The sequence below is a fragment of the Neoarius graeffei genome, chromosome 14 (assembly GCF_027579695.1).
Source record: "Neoarius graeffei isolate fNeoGra1 chromosome 14, fNeoGra1.pri, whole genome shotgun sequence".
Taxonomy (NCBI): domain Eukaryota; kingdom Metazoa; phylum Chordata; class Actinopteri; order Siluriformes; family Ariidae; genus Neoarius; species Neoarius graeffei.
Genome location: NC_083582.1, coordinates 69,337,207 through 69,357,934, shown reverse-complemented (window position 1 = coordinate 69,357,934; position 20,728 = coordinate 69,337,207). Strand labels below are relative to the sequence as shown.

Sequence of the window (20,728 nt, the reverse complement as noted above, 5' to 3'; positions counted from 1 at the left end):
GTTTGGACTCCACCAATCCACAGCCAGACAGATTGTGTACAACTGGAGGAAATTCAAGACCATTGTTACCCTCCCCAGGAGTGGTGGACCAACAAAGATCACTCCAAGAGCAAGGCGTGTAATAGTTGGCGAGGTCACAAAGGACCCCAGGGTAACTTCTAAGCAACTGAAGGCCTCTCTCACATTGGCTAATGTTAATGTTCATGAGTCCACCATCAGGAGAACACTGAACAACAATGGTGTGCGTGGCAGGGTTGCAAGGAGAAAGCCACTGCTCTCCAAAAAGAACGTTGCTGCTTGTCTGCAGTTTGCTAAAGATCACATGGACAAGCCAGAAGGCTATTGGAAAAATGTTTTGTGGACAGATGAGACCAAAATAAAACTTTTTGGTTTAAATGAGAAGCGTTCTGTTTGGAGAAAGGAAAACACTGCATTCCAGCATAAGAACCTTATCCCATCTGTGAAACATGGTGGTGGTAGTATCATGGTTTGGGCCTGTTTTGCTGCATCTAGGCCAGGACGGCTTGCCGTCATTGATGGAACAATGAATTCTGAATTATACCAGCAAATTCTAAAGGAAAATGTCAGGACATCTGTCCATGAACTGAATCTCAAGAGAAGGTGGGTCATGCAGCAAGACAATGACCCTAAGCACACAAGTTGTTCTACCAAAGAATGGTTAAAGAAGAATAAAGTGAATGTTTTGGAATGGCCAAGTCAAAGTCCTGACCTTAATCCAATGGAAATGTTGTGGAAGGACCTGAAGCGAGCAGTTCATGTGAGGAAACCCACCAACATCCCAGAGTTGAAGCTGTTCTGTACGGAGGAACGGGCTAAAATTCCTCCAAGCCGGTGTGCAGGACTGATCAACAGTTACCGCAAACGTTTAGTTGCAGTTATTGCTGCACAAGGGGGTCACACCAGATACTGAAAGCAAAGGTTCACATACTTTTGCCACTCACGGATCTGCAATATTGGATCATTTTCCTCAATAAATAAATGACCAAGTATAATATTTTTGTCTCATTTGTTTAACTTGGTTCTCTTTATCTACTTTTAGGACTTGGGTGAAAATCTGATGATGTTTTGGGTCATATTTATACAGAAATGTAAAAAATTCTAAAGGGTTCACAAACTTTCAAGCACCACTGTATATAATGACATGCCAGTTTACTGTCAGAACCACTCTTGACTGGCCAAAGCTGTCCCTATTGGTTCATTTATACAACACGTGACATGAAGAGGCTTTTATGTGTAACATAAAACTAGGGCTATCAATCGATTAAAATACTTCATCACATTTTTTTTTATCTGTTCTAACTGTACCTTACACGCATATTTTTCAAGTTTTTGGGGAGTGGGAGTGGACAAATATGCTTGCTTTATGCAAATGTATGTGGCCAGGTCTGGAAGGATAAGTTTGGACACAAAAAAATTTATTTTTTTGTCATTTTATTCCCCCACTGCATTTAAAAAATAAAGCAATGTTAATTTTATAATGTTGAGGATTTTAGCACAATTCACTGTGAACAGAACAATATAGTTTCCTTGTAGTTCTGTTCTTAAAACTAGACGGCCTTTCGATTTCATAAAATCGGTGAAATTTAGTTCGCTCTGAAATTTGGTCATTGCGAGATATGTTTATTCCTGTAATATCTAAAACACAGGCCATTCTGTGGCTGGGAAGTTATTTAATTTGAGGGGATTCCATAGCGAGTAAAGTGCATGAAATCGCTCGCTTTGCGCAGTCAAGCAGACAGAGGAAGTCTGTGTGTGCGCGCACGCGCAGGTTCACCTTTGAGCGTGTACTGACAGTTCCATCATTCTGTCGCTAAACGAACAGCTGATCACACCGAGGTGCTCGCTGACCGCCGATATTTATTTGTTTGGTCCTGCGTTTCCTTTCCTTCATATATAACATAACGTCTTTTCGTCTCGCTTTTTGTTACTGTAGTCTGTCTTTCACGTTTTATTCGCACACTTGCGTCCTCCATTTTTCTCTCCTGTTTCAAATTTGTATCCCACAATGCCTTGTACGAACGGGGAAAGTCCACCATGTGATGGTGCATGACGTAGTATCTTGTATTGGGTCATGGTGAAGCAGGCAAAAAAAAGCGGAGAATTTAGGGCCACATGGCTATAAATTCATTAATTGTTCTATTTTAAAAAACTAACAAAATTGGAAGTCTGTGAATCAACTTCAGTAGCTTTCGGTCCACTAAGCAAAAATAACTGGGTGTCGGGAAAATTCTTTTTATGACCTACACTTGAAAAATCTGAAAGGCAGTCTAGCTTTAACTTCCAGCCTCAAACTATGCAATAGAATAAACTAAACACACTCTGTGATGTGGACTCTGGACAACAGTAGTGGCTATCTTTTAAATAGAGAAAATGAAAATACAAAACCCAAATAAATACATTTATTAAGCCACAGAGCTTGTAAAATGCAAAAACTCCCTGGTAAATAAATATACAGTGCAGTCATGAGCAAAAACTGCTTTTATAAATACTTTTACATACGGTAACTCACAAATTTCTCAGAACAAAACAAACTCTCACTCGAACCTGCATCCTGCACACCTGGACCGTAACACATCATCTTTTCTCCCCTCTGGACCATCAAAAGCATATTAAAAATACACTAATTTTATGTAAACAGTCAGAATACAACAATACAAGTTGATTCTGTCCATAAGTGCAAGTTATCATGACTTGCACCGACCAGCTACTCATGACATCACTTGCTCACGCTACATGACTCCCTGATTTCCCAAACTACGGGGAGGGGCACAGCATGTGCATGCGTTAATCACGCATCAAAAAAAATATAGTGGCGCTAAAAGGAATTTGCGTTCGACAGCGCTACATATAAAACATTTGATTTGTACTTTAAAAAAGAGAATCAGTAAATTAATATTTATTTATTTATGAGACAGCAGTCATTTCATGTTTTGGGGGGGATATTTGTATCTGTGATTTATGTAGACATTAAATAGAAATGTATTTTAGTGATTATTTTAAACAAGTCAGTGGTGGGATAATAAATCAGCTCTCATATATAGTACAGTAGCGTCAAGTTTAATTTCTACATTTAACTACCCAGTCACTTCACATATATTATACTTAACTGTTTTGAAGGTACATGCAAATCCGTTTCACAGTCGATCGAAAGAAGGTCATAAAAATGCCATAAGTGGCCTTATAACTCATGCTAATGGTCTTGGAACCTTCTCATAAGCAATCTTTTCTCTGCCATAAGTCATGACTGAGTGCAGCACCCATCCTGTCCAGTGTTTCCATTGATCCCAGGTCCATTCTGCCAGCCAAGCTTATGTTGGTGTGTGTCTGCAGTACCGTATGTGTGACTTGGTTGAGGAGTAGCTTGCGTTCCAGCTGCCCTTTGTATTGGCTGTCCCAACTTGCCAGATGAGCATGTTTGGAGTTTGGAGCGCATTCAGAAAACCAATTTCCTAAAACGCCACTGTTGCTGTTGAGCTTGTAGTGACCTTGTCTTGCAGTGGGAGCTGCCAAGAAACAGCTCTAGCATCATGCGCTCTTTGAATTACAGATTACAGTGATGCATTTTAAAACACACGTTTGCTGAAAGTACTGGCAACCACAAATTCAGGATTCAGGATGTAAATAATTACACTACAGCTGTCCTCATGCTTCTGTCTTTAGCACAGAGCTCGTCTTTCCTTTCTTTTCTTTATTATTATTATTATTATTATTATTATTATTTTGGTTGTACGAGTCAGTTGAAGATGTATTTTTCATTTTAATATGTTTATACCATTAAGATATTGACACAGTGTTTTTGGTAACTCTCGTGCAGTGGTAGATTTTATATCGAGCCTTTGGGGAACAGAGGATTATATGTCCATGAGTATAACAGTGTGTAAAAAGAAGCACTTTTCGTGTCCAGAATCAACGCACATTGATCTGAAGAGCTTGAAGTGTGCATTTGTACTTTGGTTTGATAATATTTGCAGTGTAAACTTGTGGAACACTTGTTTGCTTGGAGATCTTGGTTAACAGTTCTATTTGAACCTGAGCACATGCTGATATTGATGATCCTGGGCATTGCAGTGACATTTATCCTGGACGGAGGAACGTCTGTATTTATTTTTTTGTGTATTAACTCTGTCTTATTTTAAATTGCAGTCCCTCCAGAGCATCTCACTAAAATCTCACAGTTTGCGCAAAATGACAGTTACATAATATCAGGATGTATGTCTGTAAATCACGAGTTAATTGTTAATAGTAACAAGCACTTGGTTGAAGAGGAAAAACAATATTTGTACTAACGGTTTTGTTTTCTAAATTTTACATTATTTAAGAGTAAGAAACACATCAACCTGATTTTTTTTTCTAACCAATATGTAGCACTTTTTTCTTAGCAAAACTAAATATCAGGCTGTATAATATATAGCCAAAGGTTTGTGGACACCTGACCATCATACCCGTACAGTGGTGCTTGAAAGTTTGTGAACCCTTTAGAATTTTCTACATTTCTGCATAAATATGACCTAAAACAACATCAGATTTTCACACAAGTCCTAAAAGTAGATAAAGAGAACCCAGTTAAACAAATGAGACAAAAATATTATGCTTGGTCATTTATTTATTGAGGAAAATGAGCCAATATTCCGTATCTGTGAGTGGCAAAAGTATGTGAACCTCTAGGATTAGCAGTTAATTTGAAGGTGAAATTAGAGTCAGGTGGTTTCAATCAATGGGATGACAATCAGGTGTGAGTGGGCACCCTGTTTTATTTAAAGAACAGGGATCTATCAAAGTCTGATCTTCACAACACATGTTTGTGAAAGTGTATCATGGCACGAACAAAGGAGATTCCTGAGGACCTCAGAAAAAGTGTTGTTGATGCTCATCAGGCTGGAAAAGGTTACAAAATCATCTCTAAAGAGTTTGGACTCCACCAATCCACAGTCAGACAGATTGTGCACAAATGGAGGAAAAAATTCAAGACCATTGTTACCCAACCCAGGAGTGGTCGACCAACAAAGATCATTCCAAGAGCAAGGCGTGTAATAGTTGGCGAGGTCACAAAGAACCCCTGGGTAACTTCTTAGCAACTGAAGGCCTCTCTCACATTGGCTAATGTTAATGTTCATGAGTCCACCATCAGGAGAACACTGAACAGCAATGGTGTGCATGGCAGGGTTGCAAGGAGAAAGCCACTGCTCTCCAAAAAGAACATTGCTGCTCATCTGCAGTTTACTAAAGATCACGTGGACAAGCCAGAAGGCTATTGGAAAAATGTTTTGTGGACAGATGAGACCAAAATAAAACTTTTTGGTTTAAATGAGAAGCGTTCTGTTTGGAGAAAGGAAAACACTGCATTCCAGCATAAGAACCTTATCCCATCTGTGAAACATGGTGGTGGTAGTATCATCAGGGTTTAGGCCTGTTTTGCTGCATCTGGGCCAGGACGGCTTGCCATCATTGATGGAACAATGAATTCTGAATTATATACCAGTGAATTCTAAAGGAAAATGTCAGGACATCTGTCCATGAACTGAATCTCTAGAGAAGGTGGGTCATGCAGCAAGACAATGACCCTAAGCGCACAAGTCGTTCTACCAAAGAATGGTTAAAGAAGAATAAAGTTAATGTTTTGGAATGGCCAAGTCAGAGTCCTGACCTTAATCCAATCGAAATGTTGTGGAAGGACCTGAAGCGAGCAGTTCATGTGAGGAAACCCACCAACATCCCAGAGTTGAAGCTGTTCTGTACGGAGGAACGGGCTAAAATTCCTCCAAGCCGGTGTGCAGGACTGATCAACAGTTACCGCAAATGGTTGGTTGCAGTTATTGCTGCACAAGGGGGTCACACCAGATACTGAAAGCAAAGGTTCACATACTTTTGCCACTCACAGATCTGCAATATTGGATCATTTTCCTCAATAAATAAATCACCAAGTATCATATTTTTGTCTCATTTGTTTAACTTGGTTCTCTTTATCTACTTTCAGGACTTGGGTGAAAATCTGATGATGTTTTGGGTCATATTTATGCAGAAATATAGACAATTCTAAAGGGTTTACAAACTTTCAAGCACCTCTGTATGTGGTTTTTCCCCAAATTGTTGCCACAGAGTTGGTAGCACACAATTGTATAGAATGTATTTGTAGGCTGTAGAATTAAGAGTTCCATTCACTGGAACTGAGAGGCCCAAACATGTTTCAGCATGACAATGTTCCTTGCATAAAGCAAGCTCCATGAAAACATGGTTTACCAAAGTTGGAGCGGAAGAACCTGAGTGTTCTGCACAGAGCCCTGACATCAATCCCAATGAACACCTTTAGGATGAATTGGAACACCAACTGCACCCTAGGCCTCCTCACCCAACATCAGTATCAGTCATCACTAATGCGCTTGTGGCTGAATAAGCACAAATCCCCACAGCCATGCTCCAGAATCTAATGGAAAACCTTTCCAGAAGAGTGAAGATTGTTCTAACACCAAAAGGGAGACGTAATCTGGAATTTAAAAAAAATAAAACTTAAAAAAAAAAAAACACACATGGGTGTGAGGGTAAGGTGTCCACAAACTGGAAACGTTGTGAATGTGTCAGTAGTTCTACTCGAACAGTAGAATGACAGCCATTCAGAGAGGTGGTCAAGGCAACTTTATAAAGCGCTGTTTGAACATTTAAACAAGCCAGGTGTGACTAGTATTTATAATTCTTGCGCAAGTGATTCTCCTCGCTAGCACTTCTGATTCGGAAAGCGATATACTCTTAAAGGAGCAGCCGCTCCTAATAGGGAGTGATAGCCTACTTTACTGTATGTTTGATTTTACTTTTTAAAAAATGCTGCAGGCAGCTCCCTACACTTGGTTTGTTATTTAAAAACTACTTGAAGTTGGTAAGTCTTACTTAGTTCTTAGTGTAAAAGAATCCAGAGTGTATTTTCATTTATTTTCCACTGAAAATGGTGAGCTGTAATATAGTAGGGAGTGATTTTATTTTTTTATTGGTGAATATTTATTTTATTATTATTTTATTTCTCATTTTATTCTAACTAATGTTTGACTTTATTGTACAAATGCTGCTGGCATCTCCCTGCACAAAATTTCATGTTCAATTTTACAATTAAACATACATTTCATGGATATAAAGGTCTTTGTCAGTGTGTGCTATGTTTAATTTCATGTGAATTATAATGTTTACATTTATCGGTTGCACATATCGGTTATCGGCATCCCAATTCCATAATAATCGGTATCGGTATCGGCCCTGAAAAAAACATATCGGTCGATCCCTAATTGTAAAGATGTCTGCTATCCTGTGTACAGGCCAGATACACAGATCTGATAGTAGCAATGTTTAACTAACTGTAACTACTCTGAAAGCGTAATTGTTAAAACGTGTGTGTGTAATTAAAGTCCAGAACCTAGGAAATGGCTCAGAACAACATAAAAGCAAAATTTTAAAGTAATGATGAATAATTTTACCTCTGAAAATCTATTTTGTGATTTTTTTTTTTTAATTTTAAAGTAAAAAGACTTTATTCAGTGTAAAATGTGGCCATTTGTTAAACTCCTCGCCTTCGCCTTGAGAGTGCTGAATTAATAATACCCTCCTGAGGTGGCAAGCAGCACCGCCTGAGCACTTTCACAGAAGAAACTTTGCTTTCACCTGTACATCACATATAGGAGTTTATTCATAGACTTTATTTAGTGATCACACAACAGCCAGGAAGGAACAGTTTAAAGCTAGACTGCCTTTCAGATTTTTCAAGTGTAGGTCATAAAAAGAATTTTCCCCGACACCCAGTTATTTTTGTTTCATGGACCGAAAGCTACTGAATTTGAATCACAGACTTCCGATTTTATTCATTTTTTTTTAATAGAACAATTAATGAATTTAGAGCCACATGGCCCTAAATTCTCCGCTATTTTTTCCTGCTTCACCATGACCCAATACAAGATACTACGTCATGCATCACGTGGTGGGCTTTCCCCGTTCGCGCAAGGCATTGTGGGATACAAATTTGAAACAGGAGAGAAAAATGGAGGACGCGAGTGTGCGAATGAAACGTGAAAGACCAACTACAGTAACGGAAAGTGAGAAGAAAAGACGTTATGTTCTATACGAAGGAAAGGAAACGCAGGACCAAACTAATAAATATCGGCGGTCAGCGAGCACCTTGGTGTGATCAGCTGTTCGTTTAGCGACAGAACGATGGAACTGTCAGTGCACGGTCACTTGTAGGTAAACCTGCGCATGCGTACACACACGGACTTCCTCTGTCTGCTTGACTGCACAAAGCAAACGATTTCCTGCACATTATTTGCTTTAATCCCCTCAAATTAAATAACTTCGCAGCCACAGAATGGCCTGATATTTTGTGAGGTATTACAGAAATAAACATATATCACAATGACCAAATTTCAGAGCGAACTAAATTTCACCGATTTTATGAAATCGAAAGACTTTAACTGTTGCATGTTCTAGCTATAGATCTATAACTGTTTATCACCATTATATCAGCTATTTAGTTACACACATTTAGCAAAATTTGTCTAATTATATGAGTAAATAATATAATAGGCTATAATTAACTGTGAATTATAATTTTATTTATTTTTACAGTAAGAGTTGGGTGATTTATTTAGAAAAATGTACTCTTTGATAGATGCTTGTTTCCTCACACATTCAGCATCACATGCAGTCAGTTCCATTATTATTAATAAAAAAATGCATAAAATAAGAATAAGTAGATGTTTCTGTTTTATTCGTTTTTCATGCAAACAGATGGATAAACTACTTTGTTGTTAAAAAAAAAAAAAAACTTTACGAGTAATAGGATTTCTCTCACTTTGACCTAATATTGGATTGTACTTGTATAAAATCCGCTTCATACTTGGGGAAAGCAACACTGAAAAAAATCTGAGAAAGTATTTAAAAGGAAAAAAAAAGAGCAACACGAGTCTACTTTGAATTATAATGATACCACAGTGTTGTTGAATTTTCAAGTCTGATCGTTTAAAAAGTTGTTGAAGTCTAATTATCTGATCAGTACCCAGCCGTTTGTTTATTAACGTCAGTGTGTTTGTACGAGTCCAGCTGGACTGATTGTTTTCCGCTTGTGTGTTAATCAGGTTTTGTGTTTGTGTTGTGCAGAGTAAGATGTTTATCTACCGAGGGAAAGAGTACGAGCGGAGGGAGGATTTTGAGGCAAGGCTCCTCACACAGTTCCCCAACGCTGAGAAGATGAAGACCACCACTGCCCCCAGCGACGAGCTCCGCCTTTCCTCCGGCCAGTGTATCCTTCCATAGTGCTGACGTCCTCACACAGCACAACCATGTTCACTTGTTTTATAGCTGCTTTTAAATCTAGACCCTTCAGTCGTCCCTCTGAGGGAACCTTTTCTATATAGAATCCTACAGCACTCTATTTTCCCGTCGGACATTTTTGGAAGCATTAAGCCTCCCAGAAAACTTCAGAAGATCCATGTTTTATAAATTGTTTATGGTTAATTAATGTAACAGGTTTGCACAGTCATACAGTATAATAGAAAGAATCTGTACAGCTAAATAGGCAACAGGTAGGAGTTTTAAAGGCAGCGTAGGTCATTTTTGGAGAAATCGGCAAGAGTAAGCCAGACTCTGAAAATATCCAGCCGGAAAATCCCACCCCCTCTTTCCAAAGCCACTCCTCCATGTGAACGTGCACTGCCTGACTCCATGACAGAGAATGTAAGGGTGAAGAATGGAATGTAGTGTGTCATGATATCCAGCTACCTCATATCTCATTCAACACCTAAGAAAACACCTAACGTTATCGTAATGAATGTAAACATGGCTATTGTTAGTACTCTCAGCTGTCGACGAGCTCGCTAGCTTTAGCAGTATGTGTGCAATTTGTCTGCCTGGCCTTGTGGAAGACTCCAGTCATGGGCAGAGTGTATATAGGGAGGCAGGTAGACCATCCAGTCATTTCATTCAGACCAAATGAAATGATTGGACGGGCTTTTTACAGCCTTATTACTGCCACAGATGACAGATTTTTTCTTTTTGCTGTCATTTGATTTATTCATTGCTGTCCAGATATAAAGAACATTTCAAGAAATATAACAAAAAGGCTTCTAAAGCAATTACCTGTCGTAACGTCAAGTAAAATAGCAAAATATTAGTCTGGCTAACGCGACTGCAAAGCTCTACGAGCTATTGGTCTGGCCAAGATATTAAGCCCAACTGTTTCCCAGAGCCCGTGGTTGACCCGCCTCCCTGAAATGCCTCAGTTTGCTACTGGTCGAAGCCAGAAAAGGCTGTGACGAAGCTTAAACCAATCACATCACTCTTTCCTCTGACGTATGTGACGCGACGGGGCTTACTGGTAGATTAAACTCTTACCGAAGCCGGTCGGGAGCAAGGCGAAAACGTCCTTCCTTTCAATAAATACCTCCAGGGCTGCTCTTTGCTCCGTTTTCAATGAGAACTTGCTCCATGTTCGTAATGTTTCTAGTGAATGAAGCGCTTCCGGCATAGATTCTGTAAACAATCTATGGCTTCCGGTCGCAGTTCTACTACGTCAGTGCCTTGAACACGCCTCTACCCAGGGCCGTTGGAGATGCTCAAAGTTGATTGGTTCCCGATTTTTCGGGAGCTTGGAAGAGCTGTAGATAGCTTGCCTGGCCAGACTAAGCTCGCAACAGGCCCTCATGTTGCGTCACGCTTAGGATGGGCGGGCCCAGGCTAGCAAAATATTGAGATTTCAGTATAGATTTAAGATGTTTTTTCGTATTATTATTGTTGGTACAGTGTGATTTGTTTTTGGTATGTTATCTGTGTGTTAAAACTGAACAACCATATATATAAAATATAGTGCCTTGAATAGCAGTAAGGTCAAAGCACGTCCAACTCCTCAAGTAGTATTTTAGTGTAAGCTTTTCACATATATTCAGTGAGGTTTGAATAACTTTCATAACATGAACTCATCAAAATATCAGTTAGATCCTTATAAATCCAAGGTCTAAAGTTTCTTTAATGCTAAAAGTCATGTAATCTCATTTAAAATGACTTTGATCTTGTCCATCACTCATGAAATTATTATACGCCCACTCCGAAGGAAGGGGTTTATACTGGTTTACCTCTGTACATCCGTACATATCTCCGTATTTCCATCCATCCGAAACACCCTTTTTCTCAGCAACCACAAATTATAGCCACTTGGTACCAGACTTCAGCTTGGGGTTCTATACGATATATATATAGTGTGGATTTACAAATTTTCGTAACACTTTTCTCAGCAACTACAAATCATGACTGCTTGATATTTGGTAGCGAGCTTCAGCTTGGGGTTCTATACCGTGTATACTGTTTTCAGGTCTGTCGCACATCGACTTCCTGTTTACCGACTGAATGTATTTACGATATGATATATATAGAGCGTGGATTTACAAAATTTCATAACACTTTTCTCAGCAACTACAAATCATAACTACTTGATATTTGGTACTGAGCTTCAACTTGGGGTTCTATACCGTGTATACCGTTTTCAGGTCTGTCGCACATTGACTTCCTGTTTACCGACTGAATGTATTTATATAGTGTGGATTTACAAATTTTCATAACACTTTTCTCAGCAACTACAAATCATGGCTGCTTGATATTTGGTACTGAGCTTCAGCTTGGGGTTCTATACCGTGTATACCATTTTCAGGTCTGTCGCATGTCGACTTCCTGTTTACCAACTGAATGTATTTACGAAACATATAAGGTGGATTTTGACGCTATTTCAAGAAACAAAATGACAGTTTAGCAGGATGCTATTTGAAATCCCTGGGGAGAGACACGGCTCTTTACTTACTTGTTTCAGGGTTCATTATTTGTTGAAGTCAACATTCATAATAAGTGTCCTATTCCTTCGATTGCTTGCATTCTGATATAAGCAAGAGCGGGGGATACACATAAGTCACCAGGAGCTCACAGTTGATCTTGTTCATATTATATTTTCACTTAATGTTTTAAAGTCTTTTTTTAATCTCTGGCCAAAATGCCAATTTGAGTAGAAGCTTTTATATCTCATGTGATGTGTGTTTCCGTTTTCTTAACTCTGTGTGTGTAGATATTCAGTGTTTCACGGTGAAGCCGATACTTGAGCTTCCTCCCAAATTCCAGAACAAGCCCGTGTGTGAGCAGATAGTCAGGTATCATCAAAATCATCATCATTGTCCATCTTCTCAGAGCAGCATTCTTAAAGATCACACATTAAAACACATTTTGGTTGTTAACCCTTTCACCACTGCGTAACTTTTTCCCGAAGGAGTTTCCCTATTTACAGTGAGACCAGAATAGCGGTCTGCAGTAGTGAGGAGCCACTTGATGATGGTTTGAAAGCAAAACTGATCTTTTTGACCTGAGTAGTTCATCATGTTGTGCACAATTCATCAATCATTTACAAGAATTTTTCTGGAATTTCCCATCAAAGCACAGTAACTCTCGTCCACCTCTACACATTTTCAGGGTCACCATAAACGTGTCAGTTGGGAAAACGTTAACCAATATTGCAGTGCAATGTTCCACTCCCCCTCCTGCACCCTCCTGTCGCTTCAGGTATAGAATGTTCAGGGGTGGAAAAATCATTCGTCCAGTTAAGTGGTAACTAATGGAATTGAACTCAAAAGTACAACAAGCTGACTGTGTGCATTAATACAGACTGTAAAAAAAAAATAAGCAAGACTTCCTGGATCTGCAGTCTTTATCCTGATAACAGGCACTTTTGGACCAAACGTTTCGAGGGACTTCTTGAGAGGAGCTACCCCCTGGGGATCTTTCCTAAGAACTCATCATCTTCAAGGGCTTTCTTCTGTTGGCATTTGCACTGCCATTAGGAACGCTGAAGTGATATAGAGCAGCTCGCTAGCATGATGTTAGCCGGAAAGGCTAGTGAAGATTTTTAGATTTCACCAAGATGCATCAAACCAATGCAGTATTTCCTCCATCGCATATAGATGACTTGCAACCATGTGATCAAAATGTGCTACGTCATGAGCGTCCACCATGATGGTGAATATACAGAGCAACTAGGATGGCAGCCGCTGAAAGCGTATCTCTAAACAATGCTGAATTTTCTCAGTATTACCACGATTTAAACGCTCGAGCGAAGATTTGAGACAAAGAAAAGATAGATATGTGTGGTTTTGACCCATACAGTATTGTTTTAAAAAGAAGTCAGACTTTTCTGAAGATTAAGACGCTTCTACTGACCATCGAGTACCCAGATATCACGTTCTATCTGGTTCGGCTGCCAAAGAATCAAGTCCAACCTTGGATGAAACACAGCCCATTTTCTGACTGGGTGCCCAGTCTGGATTGTTTCTATCATATAATTTTGCTGCCGCTCCTCAAAGCGAAATGGTAATACACATGTTAAAATTATAACGACCGAGTGAACTACAACAAGAGAAGGTTCATTTTATAGCAAAATTCTAGCAACAGGAAATAAAACTCTTCCATGATATTATCGAGAAAGGTTTTGAATCTCAGCTGAGATAAAATGATCACTGCAAACACGAGCTGCTTTGGTTTTAGTCTCTGTTAGATCAGCCCTGCCGATGTTGTTCAGCCGTGCTCGTGTCCTCTCCGTACTACGCTTCAGAGTTTCCTCGCCCTCTTTCCGGATCACGGACGGAATTCTAAAAAATCGGAATGTGCCACGGTCACGAGTACTGCTGTGACCACAACCATATACAGCACAAAGATATGGCAGAGCTAAAAGAACGCTTAAAGCAGTGGAAAAACAAAATGAGTTGCGCACGCGTGACTATGTTTTTTATGGAATGTTGCTTGATCCCACATTTGTATCTCCACCAACATGGCCGACATCCGGGTTTCTATTTTGCTTTGACGTCACTTGCAAGTCAAGGATACACTCAATGCCTGGACTTCAGTGTCATTCCATTTGTGTTTTTTCTTTATTTCTTTCCATCCATCCATCCATCCATCCATCCATCCAAAGCTAATCTTAAGAGCTCTTGTTTACATGATTAATGTTTTATACTTTATTTTAAAAAATGGGTGTTGCTGGTGCTGCATTGGCTCATGTTCGATCAATCAATGTACACTTACGTCTGTACCGATCACCTTACATCATTCTTACCTTACATCATTCTTGCACCTCACTTACATCATTCATGGTTCCTCTTGCTGGCAGAGTACCTACTCTGAAGTAGAAGCTAAAAAAGTCCCTCGAAATGGCGTTCTAAGAACTACATTCATTCTCAGTTCCTGCAGTGCAGACACGCACTTCCTGCAACAATTCTAAGGACTGTGAAAAAGTTCCTCTGGTCTAAAAGCGCCTTATTACGTCTGCTGATGAAGCATCATGTTTCTGGCCTCAAAAAAAAAAACAGTCTTTGGCTTTTGACATTTCATCTATGAGCTGTGGTGGTCTCTCATCACACGTAAAACTGAATATCGTTTTCACATTTGCCCTTACAAAAAAGAAGTTTATTCAAGTGTGCTTCTAGTATACTTCTTTTAAACTAAAAATAAGAGAGTATGCTTTCAGTTTACTTTTTATTTACTTATCAGCGATATACTTAATAAAGTTATACATAAGTATACTTGGCTTATATTGAAAAGTATATAGAAAAGTCAAAGTATATTAAGCTTATACTTAAACTTTTGATCAAGATGTACTTAAAGTGTAATAAAGTATTAAAATATTTGTGCCTTATATTTAAGTGGACTTGCCCTGTAGTTGTGCTTCAGCATTGTTGACTCTTGGGTATGTCTGTGGTTCCATATAAGGTTTTTGTTTTGTTTTTTTATTTCTCCTGAGTGGGATAATAAAATTTTTTAATTAATTAATTTATTTATTTATTTTTCTTTCTTTAGAGCTTGGATGTCAGTTTCAGTTGTCGTTGCCATATTTTTATACTTTGGCATTTAATACAATGTTGCTTTAAATTTTGATTTTTAAAGAAAATGAATATGTTCTTAATCCTGAGTATCTGTTGTTGTTTTGTGAATTCTTACCTTTATAACTTGATTGTAACTTAAGATCCAAAACACTTAAGTTGTCTACTGGTAGTGTGCATGAGGTAAGGGTTAGAGCTAGAAAACTAATAGTATACCGAGAAGAATAATTGCAGTAAACTTCAAAACTAAAAAGAGGACTAGATGTACAGTGCCTTGAAAAAGTATTCATACCCCTTGAACTTTTTCACATTTTTCCACCTTACAACCACGAACTTAAAAGTTTTTTATTGAGATTTTATGTGATAGACCAACACAGAGTAGCACAATTGTGAAGTGAAACAAAAATGATAAATTGTCTTCAAAAATTTAAACAAATAAAAATCTGAAAAATGTGATGTGCATTAGTATTCAGCCCCCTGTCCTCTGATACCTCGAAATACAATCCAGTGCAATCAGTTGCCTTCAGAAGTCATCTAATTAGTTAATAGAGTCCTACTGTGTGTAATTTACTCTCAGCATAAATACACTTGTTCTGTGAAGGCCTCAGTGGTTTGTTAGAGAACGCTGAAGAACAAACAGCATCATGAAGACCAAAGAACTCACCAGACAGGTCAGGGATAAAGTTCTGGAGAAGTTTAAAGCAGGGTTAGGTTATAAAAAAAATATCCCAAGCTCTGAACATCTCAAGACGCACTGTTCAATCCATCATTCAAAAATGGAAAAAGTATGGCACAACTGCAAACCTACCAAGACATGGCTGTCCACCTAAACTGACAGAGCGAGCAAGGAGAGCACTGGTCAGAGAAGCAGCCAAGAGGCCCATGATCACTCTGGAGGAGCTGCAGAAATCCACAGCTCAGGTGGGAGAATCTGTGCACAGGACAACTATAAGTCGTACACTCCACAAATCTGGCCTTTTTGGAAGAGTGGCAAGAAGAAAGCCATTGTTGGAAGACAGGCATAAGAAGCCATGTAGGGGACACAGCAAACATGTGGAAGAAGGTGCTTTGGTCAGATGAGACCAAAGTTGAACTTTTTGGCCTAAATGCAAAGTGCTATGTGTGGCGGAAAACTAACACTGCTCATCACCCTGCACACACCATCCCCACTGTGAAACATGGTGGTGGCAGCATCATGCTATGGGGATACTTTTCTTCAGCAGGGACAGGGAAGCTGGTCAGAGTTGATGGGAAGATGGATGGAGCTAAATACAGGGCAATCCTGGAAGAAAACCTGTTGGAGGCTGTAAAAGACTTGAGACTGGGAAGGAGATTCACCTTCCAGCAAGACAATGACCCTAAACATACAGCCAGAGCTACAATGGAATGGTTTAGATCAAAGAATATTCATGTGTTAGAATGGCCCAGTCAAAGTCCAGACCTAAATCCCATTGAGCATCTGTGGCAAGACTTGAAAATTGCTGTCACAGACGCTCTCCATCCAATCTGGCTGAGCTTGAGCTATTTTGCAATGAAGAATGGGCAAAAATTTCAGTGTCTAGATGTGCAAAGCTGGTAGAGACATACCACAAAAGACTTGCAGCTGTAATTGCAGCAAAAGGTGGCTCTACAAAGTATTGATGCGGGGGGGCTGAATACTAATGCACATAAAATTTTTCAGATTTTTATTTGTTTAAAATTTTGAAGACCATTTATCATTTTCGTTTCACTTCACAATTATGTGCTACTCTGTGTTGGTCTATGACATAAAGTCTCAATAAAAAAACTTTTAAGTTCGTGGTTGTAAGATGGAAAAATGTGAAAAAGTTCAAGGGGTATGAATACTTTTTCAAGGCACTGTATATAACCAGTAACTAATAGTATATTTCCAATATGCTATAAAGTATACTTTTTTAAACTAAAAAGTGGACTAGAAGTGTGTAACGAGTAAACCAATAGTATATTTCCAGTATACTACAGAGTAAACTAAAAAGTGGACTAGAAGTATAAAACAAATAAACTCATAGTATATTTCCAGTACACTATGAAGTATGCTTTTGTAAACTAAAGAGTGGACTACAAGTACAGAACTAGTAAACTATTAGTATATAAATTTACTTGTGGTATACTTGCAGTGCAAAATAAAAAATACTAGTTGTATACTCAGAGTTTACTTCTCTTAGACTTAAAGTATACTTTTTATAGACTAAAAGTGGACCAATTTAGTCCCAAGAAGTATTAGATTAGTTTACTTACAAGCAGAGGTGGACAAAGTACCCAACTTCATGACTTAAGTCAAAGTACAGATCCCACTGGTCAAATGTTACTCCAATACAAGTGAAAGTTGTAGAGTCAAATTTTTACTTAAGTTAAAGTACTGAAGTACTTGCTTTTAAAAATACTTAAGTATGAAAAGTACATTTTCTATCAACGCATTGCTGTATTATTGCCACAACACTTATAGTACCGAATGTCTCTGAAACAACTGACTGGATTTACAAAATGAACGCATGCTGTGCCATCATGGTGGTTTAACGTTAAGCTAGCTAGTCAGTGAAGCTCCACCTGACATGCTAGCAAACTCTTTTGAAAGTCGAAATCATATTGGGTAGCTAACGCTCCTAGAAAAGAAAGATTTCTATATTCTGTTTATTTGGCAAGATTATGCTAAAACACATATTTCTGAAAGGACTTCAGATAAGTTAACATTATTCATGTTAGCGTAACTCCATTTTTACATAATAACTAACAGTGTCCAAGTTAACCAGCTATGTGTAAACGTTAGCCGTAGACAAGGCTACGGCAACTTAGCGGGCAAATCCATAGAAATGTTTTGACTAACCAGACTGCATAGCTATTGCAATGTTATCGCGAGCTCTAAAAGCACAGACAACTTCATTGCAAGCTTTCTCTTGGAATAAAACCTTTACAGACCTCAATATGCTTCTGCAGGTCGGATGGCGAGTTTTTGTAGGCCGTGATGTGGTTCATTTTAGGCAAACATTTAAAACGAAACAAATCTTTAATCCGTACAGAAAACTGAAACATGGGTTCTCGGTATGGCCATGAGTGCGTGCGTTCTCCAGAAGAACCACCTCCTTCCATTCTGCCATCAACTGATCGTGTTTAAAGGTCCCATGGCATCGTTTTTTCATTAATTGTGCGGTGGTCTCTAGCATGAATGAATGCCTTGTGAGCCGGTTTTGGTGAAAAAAATGCTGTGGTTCTCCTGTTTCAGGCTGTTCTAGTTTGGTGGAGGAGCGGGTGGCGGGAGAGCGACAGGATTTCAGCTCTTATCATTAATATTCATGATATGTAAACGTGTTACCTCTGATTGGCTAACAGCACTGTGACGCTACCTCCAGTGGGTCAGAACAAGCGGATGTGGGTGTCTTACTATGGCGAGAGAGAAGGAACAAACCGCGAAGGGAAAAATACCGCGCGCTGACGTCATTAAGGTGCGACGCGAGGAAATAAAATAAATTCAACAAATGTTTAGGTTTTTATTGAACAAACAAACAAATAAAATGAACGAGTGACTTAAAAAAAAGAATGTGGGTGTCTTTGTAAAAACTGTTTTGATTGGCTATTATAACAGAGCATGCTGCATGCTTTTTGGTTTTGTAGCGCAGAGTACCTGGCTAACTGCAGGAAGCGGTTAGCTGCACAGCTAATGTAGCCATTGCAAGGCTAACGCACCGATTTTAAAACACGGCAAAACATAAGCTCATAAGTTAGTCAATTTCCAGACTAAACTCAGTTTAACAGAGCCTGCTGCATGCTTTTTGGTTTTGTAGCGCAGAGTACCTGGCTAACTGCAGGAAGTGGTTAGCTGCACAGCTAATGTAGCCATTGCAAGGCTAACGTGGCACTGATTTTAAAACACGGCAAAACGACTTAACAGTTATACACTTACTTGTTCGGTGTTTGTGGCTGATGCGGCAGGGATGCTTGGTACGGACCCAGGCTTCAGTGACAGTTGATGTGCAAAACCTGCCCTGTACTGTCCCAAGTTGTGGAAACATTCATCAGGAAAATGCTTCCGACAAACATACACCGTCTTAGGTAGACTCGACGGCGTATTATTGGAGTAAATAAAATTAAGCCACTGCGTCTTCAGGGGCTCTCCCTTCGGCAGTAAAAACAGACTCTTTTCTGTGTTGTCACATCCATGTACGGCGCAACTTCCATGTTTGGTGGCAACTTTTGAGCTGGGCGGGCAATCCATACAGTGGGTGGGAATCCAGGGGGGGGGCGTGGGGATCATCTCCCTTGCTGATGTAGGCAAGGGAAGAGTTTATCAACGTGCCGTTTTGACGCGCCATTCTCAAATGTTGGGCATAGTTTGGTTTACACATTATGAAATTTCTAGCCACTGGGGTGACTTAAGAAGGTCAGAGGAACTCATTTTAACGTTAAAAAACCTCAGAAAGTGAAAATTTCATGCCATGGGACCTTTAAATAATGCTGCTGAGAAATCATTGATCTTATACAGTCTATGAACGTGATGTGACACAGTGATTACTGATGGGCTGTCTCAGTGTCACCTGCAAAGAAAAAAAAACATCATGAGAAAGGAAAAGAAAGGGGGGAAATTAACATCCACTTTCAAAGCCGCTTCATAGTAACGAGGACCTTGGCAGAAATGTAGTGGAGTGAAAAGTACAATATTTGTCTTTCAAATGTAGTGAAGTTAAAGTCATAAGTTTCCAAAAAAAATACTCAAGTAAAGTACAGATACTCAAAAAGTGTACTTAAGTACAGTACTCAAGTAAATGTACTTCGTTACTGTCCACCTCTGCTTACAAGTATACTGTAAGTACATTTATATCAGTATACTTGGTATACAAAAGTATACTTAAGGAAATGTACTTTACTTAAGTATACTTCTTTTTGATAAAGTGTTTAAGTTTGAAGTGACAATGTTTTGCTAGCATTAGAGTTACAAAGCAGTTTTTATATTGCACTGTACTGCACTCTTTTCTCTGTTTCCAAATGCTGCCTGTTCAAGTTAATTAATATTCCTTGTAAAAATAGTTCGTAGCATCAGCCAGACCGCATCCATGGATCACGTGTAGTGCAACAGGTGGCAGGATTGGGAAAAACTTCAAGTGGCCATCTGCCATTAACCAAATGGAGCATACTGCTTTTAAACAAATGTATCACATGGAAGGTCAGTAGCGTGTAGAGTTTTTCTATGTCTGATTGTTGGACAAGTGAAGTTAACAAGAAAATAAAAATTAAACTTCGACTTAAACTGCGCCGAATAAAAAAAACTGCTATTTCAGATAAGTAAAGTACTTGTTCTGGGAGCCCAGGCTAGCAATTTGAACACCCTGATCGCTCCTAATCTTAAACATCGGCTTGCTGATCACATGAACTCTTTTAACTTCACTTTACTTTCGCACTAAATTTTTTTTACATGTCTAGTGATGATACAAAATCACTAAGAGGAAGGAATAAATAGGCAGATGATGAAAAGCCTGAGGATCTCATCTGTCCTGATACTTTATAAGCATTGAAGTAGCTGTGTAAGAAATTGAAGTTCTTTTAAAGTTTAGTTCTTAGAGCCCTATATCTGTGTCTGTCTCTTTGCCTTGCTGTCTCTGTGTTCTTTCCATCAGAGTGACATATTTCTTGTTCTAGTCAAACACACTCCGCGAGACGAATGAAAAGCCTGTACACATCCCAGATGTACTTTGATCTGGCTGCCTTTGAAATGCTGCTGACTTTGGGGTTTGATTTTTTTTTTTTTTTTAATTTTGTTTTATTTTTTTTTTATTCATATTGCACAGTAATTACAAAATCTAATTCAAAAGCCTCTGAGACCAGAT

General features: G+C 38.9%; 1 protein-coding gene across 1 annotated transcript in view; it reads left to right on the top strand.

Annotated features, from left to right (window-relative positions):
- dock1 (dedicator of cytokinesis 1) overlaps positions 1-20,728 on the top strand; it is a 742,670-nt gene that overhangs the window by 654,964 nt on the left and 66,978 nt on the right. Inside the window, exons 41-42 of the mRNA XM_060940282.1 lie at positions 9,151-9,292; positions 12,098-12,179. Of these exons, the coding sequence (XP_060796265.1) occupies positions 9,151-9,292; positions 12,098-12,179 (224 nt within the window). The remainder of the gene's footprint in view (positions 1-9,150; positions 9,293-12,097; positions 12,180-20,728) is intronic.